Source organism: Cyanistes caeruleus, chromosome 18, assembly GCF_971803275.1.
Source record: "Cyanistes caeruleus chromosome 18, bCyaCae1.hap1.1, whole genome shotgun sequence".
Lineage (NCBI taxonomy): Eukaryota > Metazoa > Chordata > Aves > Passeriformes > Paridae > Cyanistes > Cyanistes caeruleus.
Genome location: NC_141718.1, coordinates 8,459,305 through 8,480,023, shown reverse-complemented (window position 1 = coordinate 8,480,023; position 20,719 = coordinate 8,459,305). Strand labels below are relative to the sequence as shown.

The 20,719-nt window shown below is 57.2% G+C and overlaps 2 protein-coding genes across 15 annotated transcripts; one reads left to right on the top strand and one right to left on the bottom strand.

The window, feature by feature from the left end:
• Positions 1-460: 460 nt before the first annotated feature.
• GSC2 (goosecoid homeobox 2) lies at positions 461-6,808 on the bottom strand. Its single transcript, XM_023937569.2, has 4 exons — positions 5,657-6,808; positions 2,453-2,845; positions 1,448-1,692; positions 461-907 (listed from the first exon to the last, which is right to left on the bottom strand). The coding sequence occupies exons 2-4, from the start codon at positions 2,763-2,765 to the stop codon at positions 806-808; spliced, it is 660 nt and encodes a 219-aa protein (XP_023793337.2). The 5' UTR covers positions 2,766-2,845; positions 5,657-6,808; the 3' UTR covers positions 461-805.
• A 113-nt stretch (positions 6,809-6,921) lies between these two features.
• LOC111936742 (tRNA (32-2'-O)-methyltransferase regulator THADA-like) lies at positions 6,922-20,228 on the top strand. 14 transcript variants are annotated; one of them, XR_015277805.1, is made up of 31 exons: positions 6,922-7,187; positions 7,641-7,818; positions 7,996-8,082; positions 8,357-8,384; positions 8,696-8,844; positions 9,027-9,149; positions 9,369-9,489; positions 9,724-9,875; positions 10,354-10,438; positions 10,743-10,879; positions 11,174-11,371; positions 11,729-12,425; positions 12,513-12,665; positions 12,755-12,864; positions 12,997-13,157; positions 13,393-13,559; positions 13,772-13,957; positions 14,416-14,567; positions 14,921-15,064; positions 15,340-15,444; positions 15,664-15,864; positions 16,092-16,242; positions 16,352-16,586; positions 16,734-16,973; positions 17,094-17,319; positions 17,440-17,646; positions 17,921-18,076; positions 18,283-18,465; positions 18,924-19,190; positions 19,281-19,486; positions 19,601-20,228. XR_015277805.1 is itself a non-coding variant. In XM_086856330.1 (31 exons), the coding sequence occupies exons 1-31, from the start codon at positions 6,922-6,924 to the stop codon at positions 19,891-19,893; spliced, it is 5,847 nt and encodes a 1,948-aa protein (XP_086712456.1). In that variant the 3' UTR covers positions 19,894-20,228. The 14 variants fall into 14 exon arrangements, 12 of the variants coding, with proteins under 12 accessions (XP_086712456.1, XP_086712455.1, XP_086712454.1 ...); XR_015277804.1 differs by having other exon boundaries at positions 9,721-9,875; XM_086856330.1 differs by having other exon boundaries at positions 17,838-18,076.
• Positions 20,229-20,719: the final 491 nt, after the last annotated feature.

Genomic DNA, 20,719 nt, shown 5'->3' with positions numbered 1-20,719 from the left:
TGGGAACCGGGGTGGGAACCGGGATGGGAACCGGGGTGGGAACCGGGATGGGAACCGGGGTGGGAGCCGGGATACACATGGGATGGGACACGGGATGGGCGCCGGGGGCATCCCCCCAACACTCCCACCGTCTCTTCAGACCAATTCACAACCACCCCGGGCTTCCCGGGGAGCGGGACCCCCGGCTGGCTGCTCGGGCGGGGGTGACAGGGCAGTTTTATTGATGTCGCTGCTTTCCAGCTCGTGGGCGCTCCTTGGCCCCGCCGGGAACACGGGCACGGCTCGCTGTGACACGGACCGGCTGGCAGCAGGGTGAAGGTGCCTGTGCCAGCCCTCTCACCACAGGCAGGGTCATCACCTCTCCCCAGGGCGATGGGGAGAAAACCGTGTTTCTTTGTTATTAAATAAATCGCTTGTCCAGCAAGTTCAACCCCAAAAGCGACTCTAGATGCCACTGAGGTGCTGCAAACAGGAAACATTCATTTGTAGGATATTTTGCAAATCTACATCAATAAAACAAGCACAAATACTATGTGCACAGAGCAAAGACAAGAAGGGGAGTCTCCCCTTCTCTTAAAGCACACACGTTTAACACCTGTAAAGCTCTGTCCCCTGCACATCCTGCCTGCCAAGTTATATGCCACGTGAACTAGATTTGGAGGAGGTATGTCTGCTTTTACCCATCCTCCTCCTGCGTGAATCGCAGAGATTCCCTTTTGCTGCATTAGCCCCCTCGGGTTACCCCCCTGAGCCTGTCAGCTATGGGCAGTGGGTGCTGTTGGTGTTCCTCTGCAGCCTGTGAGCACTAACAGCTCTCCTTGGGGGGCTGCTTGGCCTGGAGGATCAGTGCTGAGGCAGTCACCCTCTTCTGATGCCGCCACTTCGCCCGACGATTTTTAAACCAAACCTAGAAAGTGCAAAACAAGAAAAGGGCTTTTGCATGTCACATGTTACTGGGAGGGGGACTGGCAGTGACCCTCCTGGGCTGTACTGTGTGGGCTGTGAGATACTGTAATATGAAGGCGTGGTACAAAATGTAATCAGTCCCTCTGCCGCTTGCTCAGATACATGAGAAGGGCACAAGGGAGTTGGAAATCCCCCCATGACAAATTCAGAAGTCACACAGATCACCCAGGCAAGGAATACATACTTGGGAGCAGGGGATGAGCAGCAGAGCTGGCCATGTCTGAGTGTGACAGGTGATTCTGGGAGGGAGGGATCGTGTGAGTCTGTGGGACTGGATGCCAGTACAAATTAGCCCAGCTGAAATGGTTTGTATTCTTCCACTTCTTGCCAAACTTAAACTCTCTTTTGTCAAATGCACAAGGATGGATTTTAAAATGAGGCCGTGGATCTGCAGCCCCCCCAAAAAAGACAGCACAATGCCCCAGTCTGTGTTCCTGGGGGACTGCAGCCAGCAGCCCCTCACCAAGTGGCAGAACCTCACCTCAACCCTCTCCTCCTTCAGGTGAATACGGTTTGCCAGGTGCTCGCGGGTGACGACGTCCGGGTACTGGTTCTGGTGGAAAAGCGTCTCCAGGGCCTGCAGCTGCTCCTCGGTGAATATGGTGCGGTGCCGGCGTGTGCGGCGCTGCATCTGCTGGAAGGTCTGCAGCTCGCTTGACTTCTGGGAACTCTTACAGACCCTGACTGCCGGGTGGAAGAGCTGCATGGGCCAGGGGAACCGGGCATCTGCGAGGGGACAGGGACAGCAGCAGTGTTAGAGGTGTGGGGCTGAAATACTCGTCATGCTCAAAGCAGCTCAGGCACGAGTTGCATCCCTGCTACAGTTTGGAAGGAGGCAGCCAGTCACCTGGAGTGGGTGGCAAGCTGAGTGGTCACTATGCAAGTAGGAGAAGAATTTAGGGCATGACTCTGGGACAAGGATGCAGGTGGTAAGTATTTCTTTCACTTACCAGTTGCACTATGGCCAGCTCCAGAAAATAACTGCAAACTCACAGCCCAGCAAAGATCTGTGTTTCAGTCCTGACACAAGGGAATTCTGAACTTTTGGGATGCTCTTGAACTGCATTTTTAAGGGTTTGTTACATCTTTTTCTCACAGTAATTCTGCTATAGTAGCCAAAATTCTTTTCCTTAAAGGGTAAGTGAGGTTCCCCAGGGCTGGTGTTGTCAGGAAGCGCAGGCACAGCTCTGCAAATGGGCAGTGTGCACTCCACAGAGAGCTTGCACCCCTAGAAGCATCATTCTCTCAAGAGTTTCACACTAAACCAGTAATATCCGGTAATAGCACCCTCTGCTTTTCAAACCCGGTACGTTGCAGGTGAAAGTGCCCACTCTAGGGCCCCTGCTGAGAACAGCTTAGGCCTGGGGCCCAAGACCACCATGGCCAGATGCCATATTGCCACTTAACACCCAGGTTTTCCCCTGCCCACAGCACTTGCACCAGCCCCTCTGCAAGCCCCACACCTAAATCAAACCCAAACACTCACCCAGCCAGCCTGGCAGGTCCTGCAGGGAACGGGCGCTCGTGTGAGAGCAGCAGCAGCAGTTGCAGCCTGCCCCTTCCAGCTCTTCCTCCTCTTCTTCCTCCTCCTCCTCCTCCTGCAGGGAGCTGGCTGGGATGGTCTCCAGCTCACACAGCTGCTTGGGTGTGCAGTCCAACATGTTCTGTAGGTACAGTGGCACCAAGACCTGGGGGTTCTTCTTTGCAGGGCTGGAGAGGATGTCCTCGATGCTGAACGGACGTGGCTTCTTCAGGCCTCTCCTGCCGGGGTCAGCACCTGACACTGGCTCTGAAGACATCCTGTGCCAGCAGCAGCAGCAGCGGCTGGCCCAGCCGAGGGGCTTTGCTCTCCGTGCACTGGCTCCCTAGCAGGATTTTGCTAGAGAAAGGACAGCTTATGTGGCTTTTAAAATGGACTGGCAAAGCCATGCAGAACCACTGCTTTGTCTTGGCATTTCAAGTGACTGTCATTCTCACAGTTGAGTTTTTATTTTATACACACACACTCTTTTCGTCCCTCTGACCTAGCTGCTTTATGACTGAAGCCACTCTAAATATATATAGAGAGAAAGATATAATCCCTTTGGAAAGAAAACCATAAACCCCCCTGCAAATAAAATAAATTCTAACTAATCTTGGCAGCTTTGTGAAGGGTTAGTGTGGATCTAAGATTTAGCTAATCCCACAAAAATGACTGGAGAAGGAAATCTGATTTCTCCATCTCGAGTGTAGATTTGAGGTGGTTATGATCTCCATTGTGCTGCAGCCTCCTATCCAAGGAAGGGGGAGGATAGCTGTTCCCAGCCTGGAAATGGACCAGAGGATTAACTCCTTAAAAGAAGCAAATTATCCCTTTCTCTGGCCAAATGAAAGATTTCCCATCAAAAGAAAGCTGTCATATCATACAATATAAGAGAAGAGAGTTCAGCTTAATAAAAAGTCATTTTTAATGACAGCCCAGCCTTTGCCAGAATTCTCTGTAAAAGTTGATTTATTTTCTGCTGAAAGCAGAGAAATTGTATTTTCCCTCCTTCCCCTTTCCCCCATCTCTGCTGTCCTAATCACTGTAATAATGCAGATGCTTTGCATGTATCCAACATACTCTTTGTAAGGATTCAAAGCCCTTAATAAATTAGATTACTGGCTGCTTTCTGGAGCTCTGCACCACAGCTTAGTGGCATGTAACCACCTCCCATGCAGCTGAGCCATGTGGGGAAGGGAAGGGGAGGATTGTTGCTGCTGCTGCTGCCTCTATGTGCTCTCAGTGAGGTCCCGCAGCCATCCAGGCAGGACTGTGGACTCAGTGCCACAGCCAGGCTTTCCCAAAGCCTGTTCAATTCCCAACTCCTTCCCAGCCAGAGAAACATGGGAGAGGCCATGGCCAAGATTTAGGACAGGAAGAAAATCAAGGCTCTGCCCCTTCCAAGGGCAAACAGCAAGGCCTGGCAGCTGTTATCCACAGAAGGAGAGAGAACATCTCGGATCCTGTGTTTTTAATTGATATTAGTAGCTGGGAATAAAATAGAGAAGGTGTGGTTGAGATCAGGTTGCTTAGTAAAGTTTAAACCAAAGTTCTCTTGCCCTCAGTGCAGTTTAAGCCAAGGTGAGTAGCAAGGTCTCAGGAGCTGATGTAGGGAACACTCTCACACCTGGTGTTTCCTTGCAGGGGAGTGAAGATTCCAGCCCCACTCACAGTACACCAAGGAGACACACAGGTGGGTGCTGTGAAACTACTGCACACCAAAGATCCACATGCTGGACAGCCCAGCAATACCTCCAGCATTCTGTAAAACTCACAGCCAGTCCCCAGGAGAGCCCCCTCTCAGCTCCCTTCTTCTGTCCTTGTCCCTGCTCACTGCCTGCCTTTCCTCACCTGCGGGTCCCTCAGTGCTGGGAAGAGATGCTCCATAGCCATTCTACTTGTGACTTACTTAAAACCAAACTGCTATTTTTCCTTCCATCCCTTTATCTGCCTCTCCTTCAGCTGTTCCAACGTTGTAACATGGTTTATAACTGAGCTCTGTGAACCTTTTTACCTTTTGAGACGAAGACACCTCTTAGCTGCACAGTCTGGACATGTTCACTGCTGCCCTGCCAAGGTGTCAGTGCCCCAGAGAGGCACTGGGGATGCCTTAATTCCAGAGATCACTGAAAACTGCTCCCAGCTTTTAGACATGAACGCAAACACTGGGTTCATGTATAAAACCACACCACACAATGGTGGATGTGGGGCCAGGTTCTGCTCCCCACACTGTGTTGGTCCAGAGGGACCATAGGGCTGGTGAGCTGGGACATGCCATGGGCAGGTGCAGGATCTGAGTTCATTTGCCTGAAGCAGATTAATTCTCCTTCCCCATCCTCAACAAAGGACACCCTTCCCTGGCCATCCTCAACAAAGGACACCCTTCCCTGGGCATCCTGTCCCAGCCCTGCCTTCCCACCACACATGCACTTAGCTTATTAGGATCTCTGCTGATTGCTTTCTTTCATTCCTCCCATACCTTTCACTACAGAAAATGGACTGGTAATACTTCTTTTATCAAAGAATTATGGGATTTAGGACCCAGATTGTACAAAGAGACTTTTGATAGCTGCTGGTAATCAAATCCCAATCGGCAGACACTTCTCTGCACCCTGTTACCAGAGAGGGATAAAGGAAAGGGATTTCTGATGTTCTGTTTACTGAGCCTCTGAGAGATAGGATCACTGGGCTATTTCATATTAGAAAAGGAAAGGAAAATAAAACAAGAAAGAAAAAACATGCAGACAAGAGAGGACAATATAGATATAGATAAAAAGAAAAGAAACAGGCTCTTATCATTTTCTTATTGGTTAAGGAGATTCCAAAGCCATTATAGAAGATTAGCAAAAAGGTTAATCTGCTTTAGCTGTTCACTTGTCAAAAGTGAATTTATAGGGTTTGAAAATCCTTCCTATGGTGAAACAAGAAAAAAAATCCCCCTTTCCCTCCTCTGCCCCTCCCTTCTGCAGGCAGCACAAGGTGATGGGAACAGGAACACTGACAGCATGGCAGCACCCTCCTCTGCCTTGCCCCTGCCTGTGTGCTGGCACCTGTGGGAGCTCTCGTTTGGCAGTGCTTCTCCCCACTCCCTATCACCTGTGTGGGGTGGCTGTGATGGAGGATCAGATCTGAGGGATGTACACATCCTCTTGTACTCCTCTGCCTTACCTGGAACAAATCCTGGGCTCTTTCACTCATTGATATTGACAGCAGTCAGGGAAAATCTGGACCCTGGCTGGATTTGGGCTTCCAGGCTGATTTCTAAAGCAGAACAAAGATGGAGGCTGCTGACAAATGCTGCCAAAAACTACAGTCTGGGGGATTTCCATCCCCAAGGGAAGTGCTCAGCCTGGGATCCACATCTCAGCATCCTCCTGGCCACCCAGTGCAGCCACTGGTGCATGCCAGCTGTGTTTTCCTGGGCTTCCCATGCCATGACTCATCCAAGCAGTGGATGCCCATCACTTGCTCCAGAGCCACAGTGAGGAACAATCCAGGCTAAAAGCAATCCTTCAAGATCAAAACCAAGAAGCGTTTTCTGTGTAGCTGAAATTCAGTGGGATGTGCTAGTCAGGTGTTAAAACTATGTTTAATAAAAAAACCAGAAACCGTAAAATCATTGAATGGTTTGGATTGAAAGGGACCTTTAAAGATGATCTTAAAACTGTGCCTATTAAAATTGTTCAACCCTGTGCCAACTAACAATAAGAACTGTAATAAATTCATTTTGATTTGACGATAATTACACTAAATCTGTCTCTCTCCCCAAAAGCCATTTCATACCATAGGAAGAAGTGGAGTCTCTCCACTGGGTAGTAGCATTATTGGTGATACAACTAGTAATGATGCTACCAATAGTGGTGCTGACTATCAGAGATGGTGTTCATGGTGTAGCAGTAGGACTGTGGGGTACCAAACCTCCTTTTCCACAATGAACCAGGATGCAATCTGACAACTGCTTCACCCTGAAGCATTCCAGCTGGCATTTCGGAGATCTTAGACCGCCTCATGCTGTACAAATCCCTCTGTGCTCGGCAGGCAGCATCCGGTTTTCAGAAGTTCTGGGTTACCTCGCTTTTCCCCGACTACGGAAACAGTTTAGGATGATGATGCTTTTTAACCCCTGCCTTACAGCCAGCACGGGTCCCTGGCCGGGGTGAAGGAAGGCCCAAGGTCCCGGCGGGATGGAGGGAGGGAGGCCCGCGGTCCCGGTCCCGGCCGGATGAAGGGAGGGAGGCCCGCGGTCCCGGCCGGATGAAGGGAGGGAGGCCCGCGGTCCCGGTCCCGGCGGGATGAAGGGAGGGAGGCCCGCGGTCCCGGCCGGGATGAAGGGAGGGAGGCCCGCGGTCCCGGCGGGATGAAGGGAGGGAGGCCCGCAGTCGCGGTCCCGGCGGGATGAAGGGAGGGAGGCCCGCAGTCGCGGTCCCGGCGGGATGAAGGGAGGGAGGCCCGCAGTCGCGGTCCCGCCCAGCGCTCCCGGGCGGCGCCGCTGTGGGCGGTGCTGGGCCGCGGCGCCGCTGTGGGCGGTGCTGGGCCGGGGCGCCGCCAGGGGGCGCTGCGGGGCGCAGCGGGCCCAGCTCTGTGGTGCTGCCGCCATGGGCGCCGAACGGGAGGCGAGGGCCTGCGCCGCCTTCTACGGCACACGGGACCTCGCCCCCACAGTGCTCTCCTGCCTGCGCTGCCTGCGGCACTTCGCGGGGTAAGAGGGCGGGCCCCAGGGAGGAGCTCCCGGTATCTCCCCGGTGGCGGGTGCGTCGGGAAACCCCCGGTGTGGAGCGCCCGTGCATCTCCCGGGCGCGGGTCGGGAGGGAGGAAGGGAGGGAACGAGAGAAGATCGATACCCAGCAAGGGGTTCGTGCCACGCTCAGGTGCCCTTCTAGCTCACTCAGCAACATCAGGCCCGCAGGTTTTAGGATTTTCGAGCCCTTCTGCCCCACCACAGGCTTGCATGCGCTGAGCTTTGAGGATTTCGTGTAGCTCCGCTCCCCCCCACCGCCGCCGTCCCTCCGTCCTCGCTCCAGTGCAGTGCTGGGAGAGAGGAGCATCGCAAACTGGGGCATCCCAATCCCAGACTCCACTGAGTCGGGGTATTCCCCCACTAAAAACTTCACCGAGCCAGGGTATCCTCACCCCTGTCCTTGTCCTGTTCCAGGAGTACTGCCAAGAGATGCAAAGAGAAGCACCTGGAGGAGGCTCTCCAGCTGACACGGGTGCTGAGCGAGGGTCTGCAGGCACTGGGTGAGGCAGAGGCACGACCCCTCCTCCGCTGTGTCCTGGCTTTCCAGATGGAGGCAACCAGCAGCTCCAGCTCCTTCCAGAAACTGGAACAGGTCTGTAAGACAATCAGCTGGGCTGCCTTTGCCCACTCCTGGCACAGCTCTGGAGCTTTCTGGCATCCTTACCAGCAAAGGGGCTCAGAGGTGCCACAGGCTCCCCCGATAGCTCTTGGTAGCTGGTGTCTCCCAGGGCTCTGGGCAGAGCAACTGACTTGGGGTCTCTCTTGGCAGATGGTGACCCAGCTGGCAGTGGGGAAGGAAGGCCTGTTGGCCCAGGAGGTGAACACGCTGCTGGCTGGCTTGGCACTGCAGGGAGAGGTGAGAGAAGCGGTGGCACTGGCTTTTATGAGGACTTGGCTGGAGACCATGTGCCACAGGGACCTCCTGTTTTGGGCTGCCTCCAGTCCTTCACTTCAGTTCCCATTATTCTGGGGACTTGCCCTTGCTTGCAGCTGGCAACATGTGTCTGCCTATCACACCAGCCCTTTGCTCATCCCTGGGGCAGCTTCTGGCACTAGCAGAACCCTTCTGCCCAAGGCACCGAGCCCCAGCATTTTGTTACACAGGATAAACTATCCTTCTGTCCTTACAGGTGCTCTCTCCTGGAGACCTTCAGTCAGGTGAGTTGTTGTTCTTTACCTTCTGGGGTTTTCTCCCAGCTCACACCACCAGTGCACAGAACACTTTCTGCCAACCCAAACTCTGTGCTCATGGGAGGGGAGCGGGGATCAGCCAGATCCATGTGATCTCTACAGAGATTCCAGCAGCATCCAGCTCTGCCCACCCACAGCTGGAAACCAGAGAAGCCAAAGCATCCCCTACATCCCAGCCCTGTTCTTACCTCGTTTACCAACAGTGCAGCCCTTGGCTGAACTGGAAGCAGGGCTGGCTGCAGGAGGGCCAGGGGCTGATGCTGTCCCCCTGCCCGCAGTGTCCATGTTCTTGGAGGAGAGCAGCCTGGGCCGGCAGCACTGGCGGCAGAACCTGACCTCGCTGCTGCAGCGCCTGGCCACCACCCTGCGCTGGGTGCTGCAGGGCCAGCCCACACCTGGCAGCACGTGGGGCTACCTGGTCATCAAGGTAGGAGCCAGACTGGGGAGCAGGGGAAGGATTAGTACCTGCAAGGACTGACAGGGCAGCAGCAGCAATGTCCAGAGGGATGTAACATATCAAGCTGCTTTGAATGGCCATTCCTGAGGCATTGCTGCTTTTCCAGAGGTAAGGAATACTGATTATCCCTGTGGCACCTCCTGCTCCTCCAGGCCTGCCTCCAGGTCTTCCAGGCACTGCCAAAGGACATGGCCCCCCTGGTGTGGAGCACAACAGGAAAGAGTGAGACCCTGCAGAGCCTCTTGGGACTGCTGCTGGAGGTGGTTTGGGAGAAGGTGTGTACAGCCCTGGGAAGGATGGAGCTGCCTGTCCCAAGGAGCTGAGCAGTGCTGTCCTTCCTGGGTGCTTTCCCCATTCCCCAGGGCAAGCCTGCAGAGACAGCCCAGTGTGTGGCATGTCTGTGAGACCCCATGTAGCTGCTTGCAGGGGCAGTTAAATGTGGTTGGCGTTTAAATGGTGTTTTGAGTTGTGCCTTTGCTTCCCTATGAGTCCAGGCCCTGAACAAGGACACGAGGCTGCTGGCAGGCACAGCCCTGAGCATGTTGGTGAACACGGCCCCCCAGCCCCAGTATGGGGCCAGTGCTGTGCTGACCCTGTTCCAGCTCCCCAGCCAAGGTGCGTGCTCCATCCTGAGCTGGGGACGGCCTCTGGCAAAGGGTCTTTGGGTGTGAGGGGACAGAGGCTGGTGCCAAGCTGGACTCTGCTGCTGTGCTTGTCTCTCGGGGACTGGGAGCTCCAGCTGTCTGGCTACCTCCCATGGATGCTCTGGAATGAACCATGGCAGTTGCTCTCAGAGCAGCATTTGGGTTTGCCACCTTCCTTCCATACAGTGCAGCCATTTTCCAGCAGGCACTGGGGAGCTGAAGTTTGGGGAGCTGGTGGTGGAAGTGCCCCCTGTCCTGGAATCAGATGGGCTGGAGAAGCTGGTGCTCACCAGAGGTTTGCTGACGTGCTGCAAGATGGACATCCTCAGCTGCCAACTGGAGGGCTTCCCCCACAAGGTAGGAGAGCTCAAACCCAGTGGACAGGGCTTGAGGGAACCCTTGGAGAGAACTGGCAGCTGCCTGTGATGCCTGCGGATCCATGGGGGATGAAGCCAGGCTGCACCCCTCTGCAGCTCCATGAATCCTGCTGAGCACAGCCAGTTAGCCAAGGAGCCTGCTTTTTCCAAAGACATCCAAGCAGGGATTTCTCTTTGTGGGGGGGCTGGGAAACAAAGTGGTGCCAAAAGCCCCTATACAAGCAAAGCAGTGTTCACCCTGTGTTCCCATGACATGAACCTGCAGAGCACAGCCTCAGCTCTGCCCATCTCTAGCCTGTCCCAAGTCCTCACAAGCTGAGGACTTCCAGGCAGGGAGCAGAGGTGAGCTCCGTAAGAGCAGGAGAACCAGGCAGCGCTCTCCTTGCCTGTCTCACAGCAGGGTTTTCTCCCTGGAAATCCTTTGCCTGCCCACTCCCTGAGCCACTGTGCCCCTGCAGGCCTGCCTGCTGCTGGACATGGTCTTTCCTGCTGTGTGTGCCCTGATCAGGGAGCAGAAGAACTGCCACTACTACTGCTTCCAAGGTAAGATTTGGTGACCCTGCCATGGTGGGGAGGTTTGAAAGGTTCACTGTGCTTGTGATGCATGGAGTACCCATGTGCTTCATCTTCTCCCAGGGAAGATACTTTTCTGGCTCTTGGTAGCTGTTTTGGAAACTGCTATTAATTTCTGTTCCAGCCCAATGGACACTTGCCCTCCTGGGGTCTTGTGTATCTAAAGGGGGAACTGCTGCCCCTTCACAGAGTGTCTTTAAGCCCACAGCCTGTGCTGGATCTGGTGCAGGTGAGTCTGGGGTGAAGGCTGCAGCAGAGCTCTCTGTTTTGGCAGCCTGTGCACTGTGGCTGCAGCGCCTGCGGGAGGGCCTGGCTGCTCTCTGGCACCTGACAGGGACCCACATCCTGGCCCAGGACACCAAGCTCCTCCAGGAGGTCAGCCAGCTGCTGTGGAACAACGCAGAGACCCCGGTAAGGACACGGTGCCAAAGAGCTGTAGTGTGGCAGCCAGGAGCAGCTCTTCCTTCACCTGGCTTAACTGCTGTCCCCAGCCAATAACACATCCCTGCCTGCTTCAGCTGCATCTGCCAAATACACTCTCTTGCCTGCAGCTGCCAGGGCAGGGGCAGTCACACTGCTGAGGTTGTGGCATTTGTCACACACAGGCTCTAAAGGGCCATGTCCTGGTGCTTCACCCGCCACAGGACAGCAAGACACAAGAGGGAGCTCACCCTAACCACTCTGTTTGCTGTCCTTCTCGCACAGGTGGAGGGTGTGTCTGAGTTCATCCACAGCTCCTTCCGATTGCTCCTGGAGATCTACCACCTGGAGTGCCAGCACTTCCAGGACCAGGAGAGACCCCTCTACCAACAGATGCTGCAGAGGGTGGTCTCAATGCCATGGCAGATCAAAGCAAGATATGTGCCCCTGTGTACCATCGTCCCCTACATGGGCAGCCAGCAGGTAGGGAAGGCGTGGAGGTATGGAGAGTCTTGGTGTCAGCCGGTGTCTCTGCTGCTGTGGTGGCACAGCCTCTGTCCACTGCCTGTCACCTTCTACTCAGCTCAGCTGTGTGGGTAGGGAGCCTTCCCACCCAGAGGGGCTATTTCAGCTTCCCTGGGGTAGTGGGCTTCAGCAGTGCATCCCTGGGAAGTGCCAGTGGGAAGGGAAGCTTTGCCTGTCAGTGCCCACCAAAATCAGCTTTGAGGTACCAGAGATGCTCAGTGCTACCAGTGACTGCAGTGTGGCCTGTACCCATCTGTCTTTCCCCCAAATGCAGCTTTCAGACAGGATGATGAGGGTCTCCTGCCTTTCCCCCAGGTGCTGGATGCCTACCCAGACCTGCCACAGCATCTCCTGAGCTGCCTCTCCACCAACCACCTGTGTCCCGCTGCTGCCGAGGTCTACAAGGTCCTGGTGCAGCAGCAGTGCAGTGAGTGGCAGGGTGGGCAGCAGGGCACAGAGGTGGCCCTGGCAGAGCAGTGGGCACAGCGCTGGCTCCCCCTGCTCTCCCAGGCCCTCTGCTCTCCCCTGCCCATCCTGCAGAGCAACACTGCCAACCACCTCCTTACCTGGACCCTGCGGCAGCTCCCGGCCACCCAGGCACTGCTAGCAGCCCAGTTTGGTGGCCAGGACACGATGTCACTCCGGGCTTGGGTGTCACTGCTGAAGGCACAGAAGAGTGTGGCAGGGGCCCTGCCGCTGGGGGATGAGGCACTGGAGCGGCTCTCCCGCTGCCTGGGCACCCACGAGGAGGGCGTTCGGCTGGCAGCACTGGGTCTGCTCTGCTGCAGCCCCAACACCAACCAGCCCCTCTCAGGCACCGAGATGCAGCTGCTGCAGGAGTTCCTGCCCCTCAACCTCAACTGCGACTCCTCCTCGTTCCGGCAGCTGCTGCAGGCAGCGGTGAGGAAGGCGCTGGTCCGGCTGCGGGACAGCTCGCTGGCCCAGCTGCGGGGGAAGGCACCGCGACACTCCGGTCTGGCTGGGGGAGCTGAGCAGCTCACCCTGGCAGTAGGTGAGGCAGCCACCCAGCACCTTCACCACAGCCCTGGGAGCTTCTCGTGTGCTCGGCATCCCTTGCTGCCATGCTGTCTGCCCACAGGCTTTGTAGAATGGCTGCTGCAGCTCAGCATCGCCTCACTCAGCCCAGGCTCCAACTACCAGAGGAAGAAGACAGCTCTGCTCCTTCTGGCAGCTGTTTTGGAGACCTGCACAGACACCTGGAGCCCTGACAGGAAGAAAGGCCAGCCCCCACGTGAGTACAGGCAAGCTACCTGGAGTATCACCCACAGCTCTGGGGATACTCAACCAATCCCATCCCACCGCCCCGTGTCCCCGTCACAGGGACCATGGCCACACTGCTGAGCTACGCCAGGCAGAGCGGCTGCTGGGACTTCTTCTCCCAGCCCAACTTGTTGGCACTGCTGAGCTGCCTGCAGGACAGCACTAATGAGGTGAGCTTTATAAAGCCAAGGGGAGGTCATAAAGATGCCTGCTTTGGCCCCAAGCAGGCTCAGCAGGGAAGCCCACCATGCTTCCCATTTTCCAGTGTCCTGCTTTTCCCCATGTCTTCTCTGTCCTGGCAGATCAGAGACTTGGCCTCGGAGCTGCTTGTCCGCTACTTCCCTGCCACATTCCCCGAGCCTATTGCCCTGGCTCTCTTCCAGTTGGCCCAGGACAGCCTGGGGAGCCCCCGAGTGCAGGAGGCTGAAGCTGGAGCTGTGCTGATAAAGACCATCCTGCAGAAGTATGGGCTCCTGGCATCCCCCTCCCTCTCCTTGCAGTGGCACAGGACACTCCAAGAGTGTGTTGGCAGCACTGGTGCCTCACTGGTCTGTGGTCAGAGATGGGGTTTGCAGTAGCTTTGCAGTGGGAAGCTGGGGAGGGTTGAGGAGTCTGCACCAGGGGAGGAAGGAGCTGCGTAGCACAAGATGGGCAGAAAATTCCCCGGTGCTCACAGAGGGATCTGCCTGTTGCCCCAGGTCAGACAGTGGCACAATGAAGAGCCTGTCCCTGGAGGCTGAGGCAGCCCTGACAGTGCCCAGCCGAGGGCTGTGCTTCGCCCAGCACCTTCTCCACGTGCTACAGGCCCAGTACAAGGTGGCGTGCCAGGACCTGCTGCGGGCAGCAGCCACCACACCGATGCACGGTACGGCAGGGCAGGGCAGAGAGCAGTTCCTGCAGCAGCTGCCTGGGAACTGGAGCAGGCCAGAATCATGGCAGGACTCAGGCCACAGCCTGTTGCTGTGTTACCCAGGGCCCTGTTCACTCTCCTGCCCCTGAGCCACATCAGCCATGGTCTCAGGCAGGAGAGCCGGGGCTGTGCTGACACCACAGTGAGCAGAGGTGGGTGTTCTGCAGGAGCCATCGCAGCCCTGCGCAGGTGCCTGCTCCAGGTGCCGGAGGTGGCCATCTCCATGCAGGCAGCAGAGTTGGTGCAGAGCTGGCAGGAGCTCCTCACCTGCCTCGTGACCACAGTGAGAGACATTACCTCCCTGCTCCTGGGTGCTCTGCAGAGCCAGCAAGGCCCTGGTGCTGATGAACAAGGTAAGTGTGTCCCCAGGGGGGCAGAACCAGCCCTGGGAACCACTGACAGCTCCATCACAGTCATTCCTGGCCTAGCAGTCCTCCAGCCCAAGGGGAATGCACTTGCTTTGGGTTCAGTGCCTCTAGCAGGGGACCATGGTGGGGCTAGGCCTGGCTTTGGGTTCCCTTCTCAACTCCATGGGAGATCAGGAACACTAGAGGCAAAAGCCTTCCAGAAGTAGAGAGGCACCTGCCAGATGAAAACAGTTGAGACAGGAGGGGCTGGCAGAGCCCTTACAGCAATGGCTTGGAAAGAGCAGTGGGCAAAATGTAGCTGCAGTCCTGAGTGGGACGCAAGGCAGGGCAGGAGCCATTGCCGTTTGTCTGCATTCTGACAGGGGACTGCAGGTTCTCCAAAGCTGCATCCCCCTCCCACTGTGCCACACCACCCTGCTCAGACCTGGCTTTTCCTTTTGCAGCAGCTGCCCCATCGTTTGCAGAGATGGGGAATGCCATTGGCTCCCTCATCATGCTGGGGAAGGGCCAGGGGCGAGAGGAAGAGGAGGGTGACTCAGTCCTGCTGTCAGAGGAGCACAACCTGATCCTGACGTGCTGCTGGGTTTCAGTGAAGGTGACACCCCTGCTCATGGCACTGGGAGAAGGGCAGCCCAGCATGGCACCCATCATCCAGCCCATCCCAGCTGCTGCTTCACCTCCCCTTGGGTCATTCATCCTTTCTGGGTATTTCTGTCCTTACTTCAGTGCTCTCACACATGTCCTCACCTCCTTCCAGAAAGGGTGCAACTACCAGGCTCCCCAGAAGCAGCCCCCTCCCTGCCTGCCCTTACAGAACCCAGCTCCTTCCCAGATACTGATAGTCCCCTGCTGTGGCAGAGCCGGGCTGCCTGACTTGAGGTCCTGCTGCCACCCATCCCAGCTTCTCGTCTTCTCTGCCAGTCTGGCTGACCTTCCTCTTCTTCCCAGGAGATTGGGCTGCTCCTGGGGGGCCTGGCTGAGCTGCTGCTATCCCCATCAATGTCTGCTGAATTGGGGCCCCTCCTACCACTCCCCACCCTGCAGATGGCCACCAGAGTGTTCCAGGAAATCCTGCTGCGTTGTCGGCACTGGGTAAGAGTGTATCTGAGCCCTTAGCCATCCCCCCAGCCCTGTCCCCGCCCTGGCATACTGGGGTGGAGGGGTGCAGTGGGGCAGGGTCTGCTCTGGGGCAGGACATGGGGATGGCTGGAAGTCCCCTGGCTGGGATCCCAGTGCCAGGCCCTATCATATCCCCACACCATCATATCTTCTCACTTGATCTTCCCCTTTGCAATGAGTTTTCTGGGGCCATGGAGGGCTGGTGGGTGCAGCCTTTGGGGTGCTGGGCCTGACACTGCTCTGCCCAGGGAGCAGTGGAGGGCTGCAGCATGGGCTTCACCAAATTCTGTGCTGCTCTGCTGAACCACCCAGATCCGGAGCTGCAGGCCATCCCACGGGCTGTGCTGGAGCAGGTACAGTACTCATTGTGCCCCTTGTTTCCCGTGTGCCCCAGGGAGCACCAAGGTTGTTTCTCAGTGTCCCCACTCCCTGAGACAAGCACCCTCTGGCAGCTGTGATACTGGTGCAGGGCTAGTGCAGCTGGTGCCCTCCTGGCAGGGCAGCTGCAGATTCCAAGTGACAAAGCACAGAACTTCCAGGCACATCTCAGGTGGATTTTGTTTCTCTGTCAGGGCTTGGAAGCACTGAGTGGGCCCCGGAGCAGCTCGATCACGCGTCGTGCTGCCGGCTTCCCCATGCTCTTCCTCTGCATTGTCAGTGGGGAGGCCCCAGTGCAGGCACGGCCACTCCTGACCCACTGCATCCAGACACTGCTGACCTTGGCCACCACAGCACTGCCACAGGACTGGGACCAGACTCTTGACCTCCCGCAGGTGAGAGCCCCTTTGGGAACAGGATGATCTGTGCCAGGTACCCAGTGTGAGACTGTGAGAACTCAGAGTGAGCAAAAAGCCAGAGCCTGGTCGTGCTGTCCAGCCCAGCTGCCTGGGAGCCGATGGCCTCTTGGCTCCCCTGTCTTTTCCCACCCTCTTCCCTTGACATGGTAGCACGAGCCCTGTCCTGACATGGTGCCACTGAGCCCCCCGTGTGCTCTCCCCAGGTTTGTGCCCTCCACGTGCTGCAGACGCTGGTCCGTGGGGCAGGGCTGGGCAGGGCAGTGCTGTGCCATGCCACCCCCATGATGGCCCTGGCACTGCAGGGCCTGGGCTCACCTTGCTGGGCCATGAGGAACGCAGCCATCCAGCTCTTCAGTGAGTACAGAGATCCCACAGCCCCCGGGGTTTGGAACCTGTGTGGGGTGAAGTGCAGGGGCTTGGCAGGGTTGGATGGGACCTTACACTACCTTCTCTGTCCCTGCAGGTGCCCTCACGTCCCGGCTGCTGGGACAGCCGTGGAGCCACAGGGATGGCTGCCCATCAGAGGGGCTGAGCCTGCATGCCTTCCTTGGGCAGCACCCAAAGCTGGGTGCTGTGCTGCTCGGAGAGCTGAAGGTGGCCACAGCACCCACATCAGGGGGACCCCGCCTGCACCCTGCACTCCACGCCATCCTCACCCTCTTGGCCCAGCTGCAGCCTGGTGCTGACAGTCCCAGCAGGTATGGGGGCAGTGGGGATGCCTGTGCCTCAGCCAAGGGCTCCTGCAGTGGGAAGGGCTGCTCCTATGGTGCCGAGGCTGGCCCTGGCTCTTGTGAGATTTTACTCCAGCCAGAACATCACCACATGGTACCCTTTTTGCTCCACAGTCCCTCTGCTCCCTTCCTGGAGCCACTGCTGGGGTTGGCAGAGAGCCCCATCTACGCCGTACGAGCGATGGCTGCCAAGGCTCTGGTGCCTGTTGTCCCCCCTCCCCAGCGCTGCAGGCTGCTCCTGCAGCTGGCCCAGCAGCTCCCTGCAGCACCCGGACAGATCCGCTCGCACAACGCTGTCCACGGGCACCTGCTGCAGATGCGGGCACTGCTGGCCTCTGCCACAGGCACTGGGAGGTGGGTGTTGCCATTCTGTCTCTCCAGCTCGGGTCACTCTGTGCCAAACGCAGCCTTTTGGCCACAGAAGGGTGCCAATCTCAGCACTGTGCCCCATGGTAAGGCTGTGTCTCCACGCAGGCTGTCAGTTGAGGCGCTGCACCCTGTGGCTCTGCAGCTGGAGGCGCGGGGCTGGCTGCTCAGCCCTGCCCAGCGCTGCCCCCTCGTCCGTGCCGCATTCCTCCAGGTCCTCACCCTCCTGCCCACATCCTTCAGCCCTGGCTTTGCCCAGTACATCCATGACACCATCAGCACCAAGCTGGGCAGCCTCCCCCAGAGGGGAGAGCCAGGTTGTGCCGAGCCACAGGTACCGCTTCCTGCCAGGAAAATCATGGCCATGCCTGACTGGCAGTGAGCCTGGGCAGGGACAGGGAGACCCATCACTCCAGGCTGAGCATTGGAAGGGGAATCCTGTTTTTTCCTGCAGGTGGGCTCAGCCATCCTCCACCAAACCATGGCCCACTTCATGTGCAGCGAGGCAGCCCGGCTGGCAGACAGTGAGCGGATTGCTGCTGTCTGCTCACTTCTCCAGCAGCCCAACCCTGACATCCAGCTTGCCATCCTGAGCTGGGTGATTGCTGGGGAGGGAGGAACGTGCAAGGAAGTGGAAAATGCTCTTGGGCTGACATTGCTGGTATGATGGGGCTCAAAAGTCACCAAGTAAAGCAGGGGGGCTCCAGTGCACCACGCAGATGGGACCCCTGAGATCCCATTGCTGAGAAGCTTGGTGCTCCTCAGGCTGAGGGTACATGGGTGTAGAGCACTTGCCCAGTCCTGCAGTGCTAGGACCACTAACCATATCCCTTCTTTCCCATTGTCAACTAGGAGAGCTTGGGGTCGGTGCTGCAAGAGAGAAGGGACAAAGAGTTCCTGAGATTGTACCTTGAAGCTTTGCTGCATCTTTACAGAGATCCTTCATCATGGTCCCAGGAAGCTTCCAATAAGCTCCAGGGCTCCTCAGCATCATGCCTGGAAATGCTGCTGCACATGGTGGAGGCTGAGTGTCCTGGGCCTGATCTCCTCTTCCAGGCGCTGTGTGCTGCCAGCCTGCTGCTCGCTCACCAGTAGGTCCCCACTGCTGCTGGGGGCTGCCCAACTCTTCCAGCAGATTCTTCCTTAGTCCTTATTAGAAACAGAGCCATGACTTCTCTTCCATAAATCACAGCATTGCACCTGGCTCCTGCGATCTCAGGGCAGCCGGTGGCCTTTGGTCCCCTAATGGAGCAGAAAGGTGTGCTTGAATTTGCTGTCCTTCCCTGGCCTCCGGCAGGTTTGGGGACGAGGATGGCGCGCGGGTGGAGCGCTGGTGTGCGGCGCTGGAGGAGTGCAGCCGGTCCACTTGGTGCGAGGTGCTGCGGCTGGCGGCTGCCCGCTCCCTGCAGATGGCAGGGGCTGACGTGGTGCGGCGATCCCTGCGTGCCGCCTGTCCCTCGCTCGTCCCTGTGGCTCTGCGGTAGGTCACTGAGCCCATCTCTGCCGATGGCTGTGCTTGCAGCCAGCTCCCGGCAGCACTGCTCCCTACAGCCCCAGCCTGCTCCAGGTTAATGGACTCTGCAAAAGGTGTTCCCTGCAAAAACTCAAGGGTATTGAAGAAAACCCCACTCATTCAAAAGTCACTGGCACTCGAGCTCACAGCCTACAAATGTGTGGGTGGCAGTTTAATACAAGCAGCCAGTGCCTTATGAGCAGCAGATGGCATTGCTGGGTCCCTCAATCTCTGGCACAGCCCCTGTACTCCCAAGTTCTAAGCTCTTGGGTGGTGGCTGTGTCTTTCACAGTCCGGGAGAAAAGTCCCTCAGAGAAGCATTTTTCTGAGGGTCTTTCTTTCTCACCCTTTCCTCCCCTCCAAGCAGGGTGGGATGCTTTGGGGCGAGCAGAATGCTTCCTTTCACTTCTCTTCCCTTTCCTCAGGCTGATAAACATGGCCATTCACCTTCTGCAAGATGAGGAGCGGGAGGTCCGGCACGAGGCCTCGGGTTTCGCCAGCCTCCTGCGGCAGAGCCCAGGGGAGCTGCTCCGAGATGGCTGCATCTTTGTGCAGGACAATGTGGGGCTCCAGAGCCTCCTAGAGCTCCTTCTGAGAGAGTTTGGGGAGCACCCTGAGACCTTCAACTCACTACTACACCACCTCCCCATTTTAGATCTCAGGAGTGTCGTGGAGGAGCTAGAGGCCAACAAGTGAGTTGCTGGACCTGTGGACTGGCGTAAGGGAGTGTGGGGTACCATGGCGCCAGCCTGTGTCTTCACACACCTCATCTTTCCCCCCAGAGCTGCCAGCCTGTACAAGGAGGATGAACCCAACGTTTTTGCAGAGCCAGCTGTCCTGGCACGGCAGCTGCTCCCTGTCCTGGTGCAGCTCCTGAAGAAGGCTCCCACTGGCAGCCCACTCCATGCCTCGGCTCTGCAGTGGTTGGAAACCACAGGCCCCAGTGTGCTGAGGGACCTGCAGTACTGCAAACACTGCTGGAGCCAAGGTATGGCGAGTGTGGAGTGCCTGGGACAAGCAAACAGTGTCCTTGTTCCCCAGGCCAGCTCTGCCCAGGGGGACCGTGCCACACTTACGGCTCCTTCACCTGCTCTCTCCATAGGGACTGCTGTCCACTGGGGGATGAAAGCACTGGGCTGTGCCAAGCTCCACACAGCCCTGGCTGTGCTGCTGGTGAGGGCCCAGCTGGTGGCACAGGTGCTGCAGGTGCTGGGGGAAGGTGCCACCACCATGCCAGGCCTGGGCTGTGGCACCCAGGAACTGGAGCAGGAGCTGGAGCTGGTACAGGGGCTGCTGGTGCAGCACGGGCTGGCCCCTGTGCCAAATCAGGACAGTGCACCAGGAAAGCTGGGACTACTGTGGGGGACTGACAGCTCCAGGCATGCAGCAGTGTGACATGAAATCCTGCAGCCATCTCCCTCCATTTCCTGGATGCTCTCTGACCAGCAGCCAGGCCTTCAGGTTTGGTGGTGTAACTCAGGGGAACCCCACTCACAGTGCAGGACACACTCGCTTCTGTTCCCAGTTTCTAACTCTCCAGCTGAGGACTCCAGTGCAGCATTGCCTTGGCCACTACTTCCTTGCCCTCAAACTCTGGCTGGCAGGAGGGAACTTGTGCTCCAGAGCTCTCATACCCTCTCATGCTCAACTCCCACCACCTGTTTTTTTAACCAGCACTTTGGTCCTTGGCCAACCTGGGCTTTTATCCCAAATAAAAGAGGCCAAGAATACTCCCAGTGTTGAAGCCTTTTAATTCTCCTGCCTAGGAGGGTGGTGTGAGAGCAGGCTACAGGAGCCAAAGGTGTCCTGGGGCAGCAAACAGGCAACAGCCACTGATTGCACTGGAGCAGGATCCAGCCTTGGCATGGCACGTGCTCCCACCACAGGCTGTGGTACCACCACCCAAAGCTGGGACCCCTCCAGCAAGGTCATGTCCTGCTGGGTAAGGAGCGGGGAAGGGCAGCAGCACCGCCCAGCCCAGCCTCACTCCTTCCAGTGCAGGCGGCCGAACCCCACGGCTGGAACTGGACACCAGCACCATCGCCCACGTACAGACTTTGCTCTCTGCAAAGCCCAGCAGGCCTGAACTGCCCTGCATGGCTCACCTGATACTGCAGTGAGTGAGCTCAGACAAGAGGAAGGATGCTGCCTCCATCCTCACGTTGCTTGCCAGTTGAAAGTATGATGTCAAGGCTGAGTGTGACATCATCACACCATGTCA